The sequence below is a fragment of the Austrofundulus limnaeus genome, unplaced genomic scaffold (genome assembly GCF_001266775.1).
Source record: "Austrofundulus limnaeus strain Quisiro unplaced genomic scaffold, Austrofundulus_limnaeus-1.0 Scaffold548, whole genome shotgun sequence".
NCBI classification, from domain to species: Eukaryota; Metazoa; Chordata; class Actinopteri; order Cyprinodontiformes; family Rivulidae; genus Austrofundulus; species Austrofundulus limnaeus.
In genome coordinates, this window is record NW_013952950.1 from 275,459 (window position 1) to 292,287 (window position 16,829).

The 16,829-nt window shown below is 39.6% G+C and overlaps 1 protein-coding gene across 1 annotated transcript in view; it reads left to right on the plus strand.

The window, feature by feature from the left end:
• Positions 1-16,829, plus strand: part of LOC106530697 (calcium-dependent secretion activator 1) — a gene marked incomplete at its 3' end in the record, with an annotated part of 178,663 nt that overhangs the window by 161,602 nt on the left and 232 nt on the right. The window contains 2 exon segments of the mRNA XM_014026371.1: positions 9,097-9,203; positions 12,740-12,748. Coding sequence (XP_013881825.1) covers positions 9,097-9,203; positions 12,740-12,748 — 116 coding nt within the window.

Consider the following 16,829-nt stretch of genomic DNA (forward strand, 5'->3'; position numbering starts at 1 on the left):
AGAGGCTCACAGCTCGCTTTCAGGACTATTTTTCCAGTCTGATGAGTCGCTGTCACGCAGTGCTGCGGATCAGGACACAACTGCAGGCACTCATTTCAGCTAAAGAGCTCCTCTCCGTCTGTTTCAGTTAGTGGACATCATTCAGTAAACTGTCCCGTCGGGAAATATGTCGCTACGTCACACAGTGGAGTCTCTCTGATTGGTTGACGCTGCGAGTCAAGCTGCAAAAGTTCAGATTTTCTAACTTCAGCGATTTGCGCCTCAGCGCGTCGAACGCTCAGATCGTTCAAATCGTTCAAATCGCGCTGTTCTAATCGCGCTTGAGGCGCCGCAGAACTTCCCGACGTTGCTTGAAGCGCATCCACCATAGACTTTGTATGTAAACCTGCTGCTCCTGACGCTGAAATCGCGTTCAGTGTGAACGCACCATAATTCAAAAGTTAGTTCRGCAAATCCTAAACCGCCAATTATTTTCTTTATTTCCACATCTTCTAAAGCACACYTCATAAATATTTTATCGGAAGCTAAYTAGATCTYCAAAATTGGCTTAGTGCACCAGAATATATWTATTTCCAGTAATAACATAAGACATTCTTGCACAATGCTGCCATCTAATGGCAGAATGGGTTGCTTTCAGCCCAACTCACATTAAGTCGCGGTTTCAGMAAGTCATTTATACAAACAGATGTTTGATTCATGGTGTWAATTTAATATAAAAAGTTGTTGTGGACTGCAAGTTTTGCTGCTTCTTGGTCATTTATTTTTCTTATGTTTATGGCTTRGGTAAGAAAGCATACAATATATTAGTTTTAAACTGTTTCTTGGAGAGCTGAAGCGATGCAGTCTGGGTAAAGGACCAAGTGGACCCGCCATTTCAAAATAAGAGCCTGAATTTAAACTGTGCCGTGTGTTGCTTGCTTCAATACGATGTGAGACAACGGGTTGATGGATGAAGATTCAGCGTGTCATACATTATTATAATGCCTCCCTCTACCCTCTCAAAGCTAAAATAAGTATATAAACAACAATAATTATGGGTGGATTGTTGGGGAAACTTATTTTTTTCTTAACAGTGGGTTCTAGAAAAAAAGATGTGAAAATCATTTGAATGGGAATAAACCAGCTGTAGCTCTTTTAACAACTGGCCTTAGACCAAAAAAAAGCATTTTAAACTAATATAAATAACATGAATTAGCTGCCGGTGCCTTTTCTCAAGCATGTCCCTCGCTGTGTGTGTGTGATTATGGGCAGACATAGGGCCTACACAGCGCTGTTGTGTTGAGAAAAAAAGCCACTCTGTCTTTTATTTATTTATTGCCACATTGTTTTTTATTTTATATAAAAACTTGTACAACCCGTGTGTGGCCAGTTTTGCTTCATTTCTGCGCTGATCAGCTGGAAGAAGCAACTTTTTTTTCCAACCACCTGACGTCAAATGCGCTGCTTCTACCTGGGCCGGAACCATCATATATACAATTTCAGAACCGTAACGCAGAACAGTTAGTCACAGGATAAAGCTATGTGTTATTTTATCATTCATCTGAGAGGGTGCTYTTGCAATACTGTGTTTTGTCATGGTGTTGGACACTAACAGCAAGCCCTCTCTGCTGGTCAAGTAAATAATAAACTCTTTAAGGGAGTTTCTTTACTGTCATGTCAGATGACATTTGGCCCCTGTAATAAATGATGATAAACCATACTTTCCGATATTCAAAATAGTGATAACTGGTAGATAGATAGTTATTAGTGGTCCTGCATTTTAATTTTAGAAAGCGCAAATCTGCTTATGAATTATAAAAATTAGTAAAACCGCTAAAGCATAATTGACATGAATAGGTCCGCAATTAGCAGATTTGCGCTTTAGCGGACTGGTGCCCACCACCGGCCATAGTCGACTTTCCCCTACTGCAGCCCTGTGCGATGCGCTTAGTGTACTTGCTACACTTTGTTGATTTCCAGTTTTCCTCCATATGGCATCAACACAAATCTTTTGCATTTATGGACTGTAAATGGACTGTACTTGTATAGTGCCTTTCTACTCAACCAGGATACTCAAAGTGCTTCACACTACAATCTGTGCCCTCATTTACCCATTCACACAGCACTCTATCAGATCTCCTACAAAGCTAACATGTACAATCAAATCAATCTATGGAGACTAACCAGTGCCAATCACATTCATACACTGATGAGACACACATCAAAGGCATTGGGTTTAAGTATCTTGTCCAATGACACAACAACTGAGACAGCTGGATGGGGGATCAAATCTGTGATCTTCTGGTTTCAGGACGACTCCCCTAACCCCTCTGCCACAGCTGCCCCAATATGGATCTTTCTGAAAATTAAAAAAGCTGGCAGCTGACCCCTGCACCATTTGTGAACCCAAAAGTCACACTATATTCTATTTCAAGGCCACAAAATTACATAAAGCAAAAAATAAATGCGGTTTCTACAAGTAATCCAAATGAGGAGCGAGCGCTGTTCAACAACTGACGTCACACACGCTCAACCTCCTTAAGTAGCTCTGAATAGAAATTCTAACTCTGATTTTCACGTAGTTTGTAGAAAATGTTATGTTTTCGTCACATTTACAACCATAGACATTTTGTGGATATTCATAATGCATATAACGTATACTAACAAATCATATAATTATTTGACAAACAAAAGTAGCCTTCATTTGACCTTTAAATGTTAGTTTATTGTGGCAATTATAGTTTAATAGCAATAAGTAGTTTTTGTTGGTAAATTAAGTTCCATTATTTTTGTATTTTGTGATATACAAAAAAATTAATTAATAAAAATGAAATAAAATATTTGTTAAACTCCAAACATTCAGCCTCTGTTTTGGTCTTGAAGGGCCTGGTCTTGGTTTTGGAACGACCATTCTCGACTCCATTCCCATTGTAGACCTATTTTGTTCTCATCAGGGGACATGATGGCTCTCTCATTTGACAAAGCATTTTACAAAACAATCCGTGTAAAGTAAAACCACAATTGAGCAGTTCTGCGTACATTTAAAAATATTATGACCCTATCATGCTTTATGAAATGTAATGTGGAGCGCATTGCATTTTTAGACGTGCCTAAAGTTCTCAAAGAAAGAAAAAAATGTTAAGACTTTCTGTTCTGACTGTTTTTACTGTTGTAGTTGGGTTGTTTTTCAATGAGAAATTAACTTTACTGGGACTGTGTGATTGTGTCTGTGTATGGTTGGGTATTTGTCAGGCTGGAACTCGGACTGGGACTCGGACTACCCTCTCATCTGAGGGCCCACTGCTAGTGCTGGGCTTTACCCCCCGGCCYCGRTGTCCTCTGGTGGGATGTACCTTTGGCCGCCAGTGCACTGGTGGCTCTCAGTGTCTGGGGCTGGGTGCTTGGGCATGAGCCGGCTCGGCCTGGTGACTGCCTGGTGGGGCTTGGGTCCTCTGGCCCTGTCGGGCCTTGGCCTGGGGGTGGGGGTTGGGGTGCCTTGGGGATCCGGGTCTCTGTGTCCATGCCTGGATCTGTTCCGGCGTGACGGGGGCCGGCAGGGCCTGTGAGGTCATCGCTGTTGGCCCTGTGGGTTCTGCGTGTGGTTGCTGGTGGGGCTCTCCTGGTTCTCTTCCGTGTTCCTCTCTGGGCAGTGGGTGGGTAGTTCTTGCTGCGCGGGTGGCCTTGGGGACTTGGTGCTTGGGGTCTCTCTCGGGGTCTGTGGCTCTGGTCCCCCTTATGTCTGCCCTGTGTCTTGGGGGTCTGGTCTGTGGTCATCCACAGTCACTATTAAATATTCTACTGGATAAATCTTGTGTTTAAATGCATGTTCACAACCACACAAAAATAGGCATTCGGATCCTGGTGTTTCTGACGATCACTGAATGTATATATGTTTATGTACACACACACACACACACACACACACACACACACACACACATGTGTGTGTGTGTGTGTGTGCGTGTGTGCTTGCGTGCGTGTGTGCGTATGGACGTATGTATGGATGTATGTATGTATGTGTGTGTATATGTGTGTATGTTTGTATGTGAATGTGTCTGGCTGTGTGTTTGTGTGTTTTGTGTATATTACTTAGCAAGGTTGTAATTATTGTACGTATGTGTGGATGTGTATATGTGTGTGGATGTGTATGTGTATATATGTCTATGTGTATATGTGTGTGTGTGTGTGTGTGTATGTATATATATGTGCGTATGGGTATATGAACATACATATGTTTATGTTTGGTTGCTGATTGTTCATTTTCATCATGTTTGATTGTCAGACGTCGGGTGTGTTGTCTTGTGTGTTATTGGTGTACATTTCACATGCCGTTGAATTTCCATCAGCTTCTATCTTAACATTTCTTACATTTCTCTTCTTTTTCTTTTTCCTCTTTACTATAGTATAAAAAAGTCACTGATGATGAAGAAATTAAGAAACTAACATTCAGTTCTGTTTTCTACTTAAGTGGCTAAACAAATAACTTTAGTTGCTGCTTTACTTGAGCTTTCGAGACCTTCCTGGGATGGCTATTTTGTTTCTTTGCTGGTTAGTGTGTTGCAGTGGCAGCTGGTGGATTTTTCTCCAGCAGCCTATTGCACAAATCTGGGACAAGGGAAGCCGGGATTTTGGTATAAACCTGAATTAATTAAGCCTTGAATTGGTTGCATGGGAGGGGAAGCACTTATGTTTCCATGGTAACAAGTGCTCTAAAACTAACCTGGTCCAAACCAGGTTTAAAGTGGAGCTTATTTATTACCTCCGCCGAGGAGGTAATGTTTTTGGTCACGTATGTCTGTCTGTCTGTCGGTCTGTCTGTGGACAGCATAACTCAAAAACGTGTGGACGGATTGTCATGATATTTACACCKCATGTGCATACTAGCACACGTAACACACCATTAAATTTTGGTGATATTTCGGATCAGGATGCAGACACAGGATTATTTGTTTTAATTCTAGCGAATCAGCCAGAAGTTGCGAGCTCGCCCAGCCCTGCACAGAACTTCAGGAACGTGTTGCTAGGTTACGTGAATAACAGAGAAGACACAGGTGCAACCGAGCCGAACCTGGTACTGGTCCCCCACCCGTCGTCTGTGCGTGGTGGTTCACTTCAGCCCCTGAACCACCGGCCCACGAGCTGCACCACCGGCCCAGACGCAGGTCAGAGGGCCGGTGGTTCAGTCCGTGAACCGGCCCACAGGCTGGAGTGAACCACCAGTCTGACACGCGTGATTCATCGGCGCAGGGCGAGCGCAACATCAAGGAGCGACAGGTTCTGTGTATATGTATACATACATATACATACATTTCCACCAGCAGACTCAGGAGCCACAGCTGGTCTGWGATCCGCCACCCCAGTGCCTCATTCTGTGGGATGATGGCCCAGCATAAAMCATCACAAAGCGTTGGCAGTCTCCATAGGGCCCGAACAGCTGCCAGCACTTTTTTATTTCACGACAGACCAGATATCCCCCTCTGCCAATTGATAGAAATTCAGCTATCATTAATCCAAATATCCAAACATCTTTAATGTCCTCAATCGACAATTGAGCCAGGCACATGATCTTCCACTCATCCTATGAGTCCTGCATGCACCGCGCTGCAAAAGTGCTATCAGGACATGAGGGGTCTCCTTCGCTCAGCTTCAGTGTAGAGAAAAAAATTGATCAATAGTGTTGAGAGACCAGCTGACCAGATCCATAATTTCTAGTTTTGGATGATTTTGTGAAAGAGGCTCAAAAAAGCAGCAAAGCAGGAAAGATAAGTGCAGGCTGAATAAAGAGGGAAAAAAGCTAATCACAGAATTAAAAAAAGAAAGAAAGAAATATTTTTAACAAGTCTTACCAAGTGCAACTGCCAAATTGCAGATTATTAGTTGTTAATAATTTGAAAAAATTCAGTATAATCTAGTATCTTTTATTTATTTTTAGATGGCTGATTTTTTGCACTGTCTGAACAGAAATCAGTGTTTCCTGCTGTTGTGGWAATATTTATTAAAAAGACAGAAACACATGAATAAAAAGAAAATGCACTTTGTAGAATGGTTGTCATTGATTTATTCAAATTTGCAATTGCAAAAATGGTCACAGCGTGAACAGATCTGAGCACAGGGTCTGATCACACCGCAACATCCAGCAAAGTTTCAGYAAGTAACTTATACAAACAGGTGGAGCAGCGAACCACCAATGAGYGAGCGTTAAGTCTTACAGTTTACATGAAGGACATCAGCCAGATGGCAGTGGCGTCTCAGCATCATGAGGACAGATAATGACAAATCKTAGTAATTATCAAAAAGATACAAATAAAAATGTCAACACAGTTCGAACTTAATAATCAGCATAGAGGTATAATTATTTTTCCAGGACACATACAATTATTAAATGTATTCTTTATTCGTTGCTTTACAATAATAGTAAAGTTGTAAGATATTAGCCTAGCTTGTAGCAAGCCTTGTTGTTGCTAATGCAGGTGCAGAAAAATGACTGAGTGTTAACACCCCCCCCCCCCCCCCGTCTTCAGTTCGCTGCTCTTTATGATGTTAATCGGGTCCAAGTTCTTTTACTTTAAGCTTCTCCTGATTGTGTTCTCTTCTAAAATGGTTTTGTTTTAAGAGARTGGGTTGTTTAGCTCCTCTATTACTTGACTGGTTTGTTCTTCAAATCCTGCTTTAGGACCTGCCCTACTGTGACGTCGACCCACTACCGGTATGTAAATCATGTTCTTGGCACAGGTCAGCTGTGCCCCAAATAATCTCTATTCTTTTGTATTGAGATTTATCTTACACATCTAAAAACATATATACATTTTTTAACATTTTATTTTTTTTATTATCATTATATTTTTTGTGTCCAAATATTATTAGAGGGAGAGTTCCCTAGTGCCCTGTATTGACCAGCCACCACTTGTAGGTTGTTTGTTTGATTGGTTAGTTTTTTGGTTGTTGGTTGGATAGTTGACTGGTTGGTGAGTTGTTTGTTAAGACTGTTTGACTGGTTAGATTTGGTTCGTTTGTTGGTTGGCAGCTTTATAACATGAGTAAACCCATTGAGATTGTCTGCATTCCTTGCTCCACCCAAGTTTTTGCAGCTGGTGCAAAACTAAAGTGGGCAGCCTTCATTTTAGACTTTTTACAGCCACAAATGCACATGCTCTAAATCAGTATTTTGCAATGCATTGTGGGTTAGATATATTCATGCCTACTTCCAGTTTGTTAAAATATACTTTATTTAAACAGTGGTCATATCTACCTGTTTTGTAGATTTGTTCTGCAGTCATTCTTATATATGGCAACATTGCAACATTGAGGACTTTTTGTTACAAAGTAAAACACCAATGAAAATTTTAAGTTTGATTGTAAATAAGTCAATGGAAAAGCAGGATATTAGGAATGTATTTGGGGGGTGTGATGCCTGATTTTACGTATGCATGGGAGTTACTGTTTAAAGGTCAATGGGGATAGTTTCAGATCATTTATAAAAATATGAACATACTCTTAACTCAATACAGTGAGTCTACCAGTGTCCTATAGCAGATTGGTTATTTAGAAGTAAATTGAAATGCAAAAGCACTAAAATAAACTGTCAAATTTGTCAATCATATGTGCAAAACATAACCTTTTTTATTAGCAGATGTTTCCTACTGCATTTTGATTACAGTGTCAATTAAAATGTCTTGMTATGAAAAATGCTTCTTTGCCTATAAAATGAATTTTATGATTATTTAAACAAATCATTCCAACCTACGATAATTTGATTTTTACTTTTAGAACCCTGGCCAGCTCTTTTATCCCTGCTAACTTCACTGACCCGTTTGTAAGTGATAAAACATGACTTATTTTTCTGACATGAGACTAATGGATGAAGTGGAACCACTTTCTTTAAATTGTGTTTCTACCTCAAATTCCATTATCTACAATATATACAGTATATCTATGTCATCCACATTCTAACACCTTAAAGTTCATTGTCATCCTTATACCATGGCCTCTTATCAGCTGAAATATGAAACTCCTCTACATACAATGAGTGGTTGAATTTGTCCCACCAGACATCTGTCAGAAACTGAGATGTTAGTTCTATGGCCATTGTATAARTAAAGTCCTCTCACCGAACATGCTGAAGGTGTTGAGGTCAAAATGTCATTTGATGCAGCCTACATAACATGAGCCAATATATTATGACCTTTGCTGGTGGGGCGGCCCATACCTGTCAGAATCACTGGTACCCAACAACATCTATTCTTTTCCAACAAACAGACATAAACAACTGCTAACTTATGTTCCAAAACTGTAACTAATCCTTGACATGCACCAGAGTTACAAATGGTATGCCTGGTCAGAATGTTTTGGCTCATGTGTATATTATATATTGTGAAATACCCCAAAAAAATCACACTGTATGAAGTGGATAGAAGTGCAACATGACTGCATGATACGTGTTCAATGTTCATGCTGCTTATGTCCCTCATCATGTCCATGGATGTTTTTTTTTCTAGATGATTGTCTTCATGGTTCTACTAAAGTAACAAAAATTAAGCTTATTACCTGCATATGATCATTAACTGGAGCCACCCGGCATTGATTGCAGCATGCAGAAGGTTTTGATATTTTAAGACAACAACATACCATTTGAACAATATGTATTTTAAAATCGATTTGTATTACAGCCGTGGCTGAATTTAATGTGCAATATTACACAGTGAAACATTGCCTCAAGGAAATATTCAACAAAATAAAGCCAATCCATAATTTTCCCTGTGTTTTTCACAACAAAATGTTTAGCATCATACTCTGGTTTTAATTTTAACTGGATAATGTTTTCATTATGTTTAAAATATACACAGCACACTGTATTTATTATATAATTATATGTCACAGTTATTTAAGATGAGGCTAWATATTAACCAATTTTAAAACAGATTATCCAACATTCACAAGTCACTAATTGTTTTGTCGTCAGTGTTTGGGAGTAGATTGGGCAATATGCATGATGATTACTTTTTCCCAATTCAAATGCTCCTAAATACTGCATGCACAATTTATTCAAAGTCTGTTGTTAAGAAAGAAGAGATGCCATTTAGAGACTGTCTGTACTGATCTGTTACTTCTGTTCCTTAGAGAATGTAGGGCGTTTAGTCACCCCTGCCAAAAAACTGGAGGACACCATCCGCTTGGCTGAGTTGGTGATTGAGGTCCTTCAGCAGAATGAAGAACACCATGCTGAGGTCAGTGTAATCATTTGTATGGATTTATCAGCACACACATTGATCTGTAAGGGTTTTCCCATCAGTATCCTGACAGCTTTATTTCCCCCAACCTGTTCATTTGATTGTGATTTTAGAAAAAGATAATTGCAACTATGAAATGCAATTCACAATAGCAATAATAGTAATATTAGGTGCTGTATGAGTGCATTTAGAGTCATGGGGAAAACACCTTCCTTCAGCTTTATGTATCAGGACATAATAAAACAACAGGTTTGAAAATTATTTAAATCTAATGTCAACTGTGCAAAAAACACACACATTTGTTTTCTCTTTGAAAAATGCTTGGTCTGACATCCAGATGAAATTACTAATAGCAATGAAATGTGCTCAGATTTTATTGAACATTTTGTTACTTCGTGGCATGTCTCTGATATACTTATTGTTGGTTTTAATTAATGTTTTGAAACCTTTTCWTCCTTATTACTCCTCTCAAAAGCTTATTTACCCATTCTGCTCTTTCCAGATGGTTGAGGTCCTGTCACACTATTACATTTTAGACAACTTATTCTGACTTATGAAAATTTTGTTATGACTTGTTTTACTCATTTTGGTTATATATTCGATCTAATTGTTAGCATTACAGTACAGGTGCTGGTCATAAAATTAGAATATCATGAAAAAGTAGATTTATTTAAGCAATTCCATTTAAAAAGTGAAACTTGTATATTATATTCATACATTACATACAAACTCATATATTTCAAATGTTTATCTCGTTTAATTTTGATGATTACAAATGACAACAAATGAAAATCTCAAATTCAGCATATCAGAAAATTAGAATCTTGTGAAAGGGTTCAAAATGGATGGCACCTGGTACCACACTCTAATCAGCTAATTAACTCAAACCACCTGCAAAGGCCTTTAAATGGTCTTTCAGTCTAGTTCTATAGTTTCCCCACAATCATGGGGAAAACTGCTGACTTGACAGTTGTCCAAAAGACGACCATCGACACCTTGCACAAGGAGGGCAAGACACAAAAGGTCATCGCTAAAGAGGCTGGCTGTTCACAGAGCTCTGTGTCCAAGCACATTAATAGAGAGGCGAAGGGAAGGAAAAGATGTGGTCGAAAAAAATGTACAAGCAAGAGAGATAACCGCACCCTGGAGAGGATTGTGAAACAAAACCCATTCAAAAATGTGGGGGAGATTCACAAAGAGTGGACTGCAGCTGGAGTGAGTGCTTCAAGAACCACCACACACAYACGTATGAAAGACATGGGTTTCTGCTGTCGCATTCCTTGTGTCAAGCCACTCTTGAACCACAGACAGCGTCAGAAGCGTCTTGCCTGGGCTACAGAGAAACAGGACTGGACTGCTGGTGAGTGGTCCAAAGTCATGTTCTCTGATGAAAGTAAATTTTGCATTTCCTTTGGAAATCAAGGTCCCAGAGTCTGGAGGAAAAGAAGAGAGGCACTTCATCCACGTTGCTTGAAGTCCAGTGTAAAGTTTCCACAGTCAGTGATGGTTTGGGGTGCCATGTCATCTGCTGGTGTTGGTCCATTGTGTTTTCTGAGGTCCAGGGTCAACGCAGCCACATACCAGGAAGTTTTAGAGCACTTCATGCTTCCTGCTGCTGACCAACTTTTTGGAGATGCAGATTTCATTTTCCAACAGGACTTGGCACCTGCACACAGTGCCAAAGCTACCAGTACCTGGTTGAAGGACCATGGTATCCCTGTTCTTAATTGGCCAGCAAACTCTCCTGACCTTAACCCCATAGAAAATCTYTGGGGTATTGTGAAGAAGAAGATGCAATACACCAGACCCAACAATTCAGAAGAGCTAAAAGCCACTATTAGAGCAACCTGGGCTATCATAACACCTGAGCAGTGCCACAGACTGATCGACTCCATGCCACGCCGCATTGCTGCAGTAATACAGGCCAAAGGAGCCCCAACTAAATACTGAGTGCTGTACATGCTCATACTTTTCATGTTTATACTTTTCAGTTGGCCAACATTTCTATAAATCCTTTGTTTTTATTGGTCTTCAGTAAMATTCTAATTTTCTGATATGCTGAATTTGAGATTTTCATTTGTTGTCATTTGTAATCATCAAAATTAAACGAAATAAACATTTGAAATATATGAGTTTGTATGTAATGTATGAATATAATATACAAGTTTCACTTTTTAAATGGAATTACTGAAATAAATCTACTTTTTCATGATATTCTAATTTTATGACCAGCACCTGTATGCATACTGTAGGTCCAAAAGAGGCTTGCTGCTTTAGTGTTGGACAGACTTTTTATAAATTGGCATAAGTTGTCTAAAACATTATACTGTTACAGGGCCTTTAGCAGTAAATGTTTTGCAGTGTCTTCTGCTCATAGCACAGTGATGTTAAGCATGTCACTGCTCATATAAAATACAATATCTTTAAATTTATTTTGAATGGGGCAACATGTATTCTAATATTATTAGCAGTATTGAAAGTAAAAGATAATATTTTAATGGGAGTGAAGTCCATTAATAATTTAATTAATGCAAATGGTAAACCACTCAACAAAAATTAGTTCTACTATTAACAGGTTAGCAGATGAGCGAAACTATGCCCACCACTGTTACAATGTTTGTGTATGTTTTTTACAGTACTGAGAGATTACTTTCTTGTGARGTAATGATACATGAATTAACTAGAATAAGTTGAATTATTACATTGAAAAATATAACTAGCATCAAATACAAGCAAATCATAAATAACCATTAAAATGTTTTGTAAAAATTAATTTGAAAGTATTTTAGTCTAAATCAGTCATGCATCAGTTGTTGCGCACCTGAAACCAGTAAAAGACATCCTTCACACAGGATGATGACCGCACTGTGTTGTAGAAATCAGCCAGAATGTGAATGGTCTTTCCAAGGTTTTGGTGATGACTAAAATTGATTAAGAACACAGAGGGATCCCCACTAAATGTGATAGAGGGTGATAGGTCCACAATGACTTTGAGCATGCATAACATTGCATCTTGATGTAAAAAAGTTACTCAGAATCATGCCAGGCTGGGTTTTTAGAGTCAAGATGTTCCAGAATACCCTGAAGATGGAGAAAAATACGGGGAAAAAAATCTTGCAAGTACCAAGAATGTAGCGCAATCATAATTACTTCACTCAAAAGAAAGTTTACAAAATTGGCTGCAATCCAACCAAGTTCTAATATGACATGGAAGTTGTGGAGAGCATGGGACCGGGGTCAGTAGTGTGAATAAGGCTTAAAAAATTATATTCAGCCTGTCAGATGTTCTACTCAGTAGTAGTTGCTTCCGTAGATCATAATGCTCTATTTATTTATTTTTTTACTTTTCTAAAATGCCACATTATATTTTATGTGAATGTAAACTAAAGCTACATTCAGAACACATTTCAGGCATTYATTCTTAAATTGTATTTAGTTTTTTATTTAACTGAAAAACAAATATACTTCCTCTGTGCTATTATTTAAAATTTGTTGTTGTTGTTTTTCATCACTGCGGGCAATTTTTTGTACAGGGAAATGAGGTACGTGATTATTTAAGTGTAATGTGCCTACTACAACCCCCCCACCCCCACCACTCCCCCAACCCTCCTCCATACTAAAGGCTCTCTGCATGCACATGATAGATCAGCTGTTTGTAATTTTTTTCACTTTCAATGATTARTCTGAACCATTTTCAGAATATTCTCTCCCAAGAAAGTTCTTGTTGGGTGCTGAATAGTTTGTACTTCTGCAAAATTGTACCCCCTTTTTGAACAATAAACACCAAAAACAACATTTATATTGCACCCATTCCCTGTGCCTAAGTTGTATTTTATTTTAGTCAYCAATTCTTTACACCACACCCTTAATGAGTTTATCTTTGTAATAGTTATTTATAATGAACYATTGTTAAAAATGTTGGTGTTTTCATGCTTGGGTGTTATTGTAAAAAATATCTGTGGCTTCAGCCCTGTAAGTCCAGGCTTTACCAAGTCATTACCAATAATCTATTCATCCATGCATCCGTTATCTGCCACTTGTTCCTTAGTTGGGTCTCAGGGGCAGCAGCTTGAGCAGGGAGGAGCAGATATATTTTTTCATAGCCCCCAMTTCCAACTTATCCAGAAGGGTTCTAAGGCATACCCTGCCCAACTGAGAGATAATTCTCATTCACAAGASAGTAAAAATATATTCTTACCAAAGTCAGTTTCTGTTGAGGTGTTTTTACTTTTACTCAGTAATTTTTTTAGATACTTTGCCTGTTGAGTCTACCCATCAGAAAGTCCCTTGACTCAGTTTCCTTCATGGAAGACATGCTGGTGGGACTATGTTCCTGTGAGTTTTCATTCCACTGCCAGACAACTTTACTGGTTGAGGTCAACCCAAGATTACTGCACACAGTGTAGGTAAAACATTACTTAACCCACCTTAGCCCCCTAATTGTTTGCCAAAATGTTTTTGTAGCCAATTGAGAGTGTTTATCCAAGGCCTACCCAAACTCCTCCCACACCCAAAGCCTTTGTCTCAGCAACAGCTAGGGCTGCAGCTCACTTGCCCTTCATCTACCTCTGTYCTACCAGTTAACAAGGTCTGATTGGACTTGTTCTTCAACTTAATGGCCTTAATGCCCAYGTTGTCTACCACTGAGTTTGAGAATGGCCATTATGAGAGACACTAACAACCCTGTAGCCACAGTTTAACCACCTCACCAATGGCAGCATAGAACATTACAAACCTGCCTCTGTTGTAATTTATTAAGGCTCTGTTAAAGGTGGGAGTTGAATCTMTTTTTGATGGGTTCCTCTACCAGGTGTTACCAGAAACCCCTCACCACAGGTTTAGAACTACCATGCCTGTCTTGAATCTTCTATCACTATTTGATCRAATTTACCATCAGTTGGTGATCAATTGAAAGCTTTGCAACCCTCTTCACACAGGCGTCCAAAACATATAGCTTCAGATCAGATAACACTGCTGGGATGGTGGCGCAGAGGGTAGAGAAGCAGAGTCTGTGATCGGAAGGTCACCGGTTTGACTCCCCGCGGACCAACCAGCCCACTTTGGGCCCTTGAGCAATGCCCTTAACCCCCCAGCTGCTCCCCGGGCGCTGTAATTGGCAGTTCACTGCTCCACATGTGTGCTCACATGTGGGATGGGTAAAATGCAGAGACTTAATTTCCCCACCAGGCAATCAATACAGTGTGTATTGCAACTACAGAATATTATCATTGATCTGCAACCTAGAGTGTCCTTGTGCAATGTGCACGTAGGCACCTTTATGTTTGAATAATGTGCTTGTTATAAACAGACCAATAGCACAAATGTCCAATAACAGAACATTGCTTATGTTTAAATCAGAGGGACAGTTGCTCCCAGTCTGTCCTCTTCAGGTTACACTCTTCAGGAGTRCTTAGTGTCATTTGGTACAGAGGCAACTACAACTGTTAGAAACTGTACCCTATTCAGAAGGTGCATGGTGGCTACCCTCATCTACCAGGGAAAACTGCAAAATATAGGTGCCAAGCCAGGGACTATATGTAGGCCCACATCAGCATTACTTCTACAGAAGTCTGCTAATCATCCATTCATTCAAACCAGATGTGGTGGTGCAGAGAAACAAGTAAAACATGCAGGATAGCTGCCTTCAAGGACCAGAGTTGCTCATCCTTMTTCTAGTCAGTACCTCAGAATAAAATAATAAAATAAAATAAACTGGTTCAAATCTACCTATTTACAAAAAACAGCAACAAAAAAAWGCAATGCAGTAGATCAAATCATCAATGCTGGTGTAGCTTACGAGTTGGGCACAAAGTGGGGGATGTGAGCACAAGACTTGTGRCGGGCACTTTTTTCTTTCCTCTCAAAGGTCAGAGAATGTGATGTTAAAAACTGTAAAAGTTTCATTTGCTGGCTGTATAAAATAACCTAAATCTGCTTGAATATGTTCCTAAACAGCACTCACAAGTACTTTGGCAGTGTTTTATTTTCTTTACCTAACCATTTTTATGACTTTTCCATAAAATCATCATATGATATGTTAACCCATACAGTATGTTTCCAAAATGGAGGACATGCCCTTAGTGGTGTGACCTGCATCCAGAACGTGATTTGCATACTGGTAGTGGGTCGAAGTCAAATACAGRACAGCAGGACAGGTCCCCAAACCAGTAAAGAACTGGAGGAGCTAAACAACACAGCTAAGTCTTAAAACAAAACCTTTTTAGAAGCGAACACAGCAGGATAAACTTAAAGTATCAGGACTTGGACGCGATCAGCCGGACACTGAGAGCAACAGACAATAGTGTTTCTGTCATGGGGCATCTTAAGGAGGGAGCGCAAGAACGCTAATCATTTGAATGCACTGTGTTTCATATGGTCATTACATTTGGCCACATCAGTAGTGTCCCTCTTGGACCCCCTAAGCTCGAGGTGCTAGACGCATGCCTGCCTGCCTGCCTGCCTGGCGTAACATGACGGCTGACTACAGTCTGAAAAAGAGCGCCCTGAATGGGACACTTCAATTTGGCTTAAAATACAGACATTCTGACTAAAAAGGGACTGTTGGTAACCTTACCTCAGCTTAGAAGGCAGCGGGTGTCGGTCTTTTCTGCTCTGATTAAGCTATCATTGCATGATACTAATGTTTACTCACAATGCTAATTAGGGTGGTCCTCTACAGTATCCCAAAAATAAAAATGTGACTTTTTAAGGTGGTTTTTCACAAAATGTTTCATTTTGCAAAGAAAATCTTTTGTACCAAATTTTGTCAATACAACTTTTCTAACCACTGCCGCATGTGGGGTGAAAATCAGAATGGTTGAGCTCATTTGTGCATACCAATACTATGCTTGTTTGGATATGAAATACAAAGTGAAACAACACAACAGCATAGTGGCTCAGTTGGTAGAGCAGATGCCTCTCAGTAAGAAGGTCACCGGATTGAATCCCGGCACAGGAACCTTTCTGTGTAGAGTTTGCATGTTCTCTCCTTGCATGTGTGGGTTTTCTCCAGGTACTCTGGCTTCCTCTGACAAATCAAAAACAAAATTGATAATTCTAAATTGTCCCTAGGTTTTTCAACAAGATAATGCCAGACCACATTCTGCAGCAATCACAACATCATGGCTACGCAGGAGAAGGGTCTGGCTACTGAAATGGCCAGGCTGCAGTCCAGAWCTTTCACCTATAGAGAACATTTGGCTCATCATAAAGAGGAAGGTGRGACAAAGAAGGCCGAAGGCGATTGAACAGTTAGAGGCCTGAATTAGACATGAATGGGAGAGCATTCCTATTTCTGAACTTGAGAATTTGTTCTCCTCTGTCCCCAGACGTCTGAGTGTTGTAAGAAGAAGGGGGGATGCCACACAGTGGAAAAAATGGCCTTGTCCCAAATTTTGGGATTTGTTGATGCCATGAAATTTTGAAACAACATATTTTCCCTTAAAATTATATATTCTCTCAATTTACTCTTTTGATCTGTGATTTGTGTTCTATTCTGAATAAAATATTAGATGTTGGGACCTCCACATCTTTGCGTTCAGTTTTTATTCACAATTTGTTTAGCGTCCCAACTTTTTGGAATCCGGTTTGTAACGTTTGTGGGGATTGTCAGTTTCCTTACTC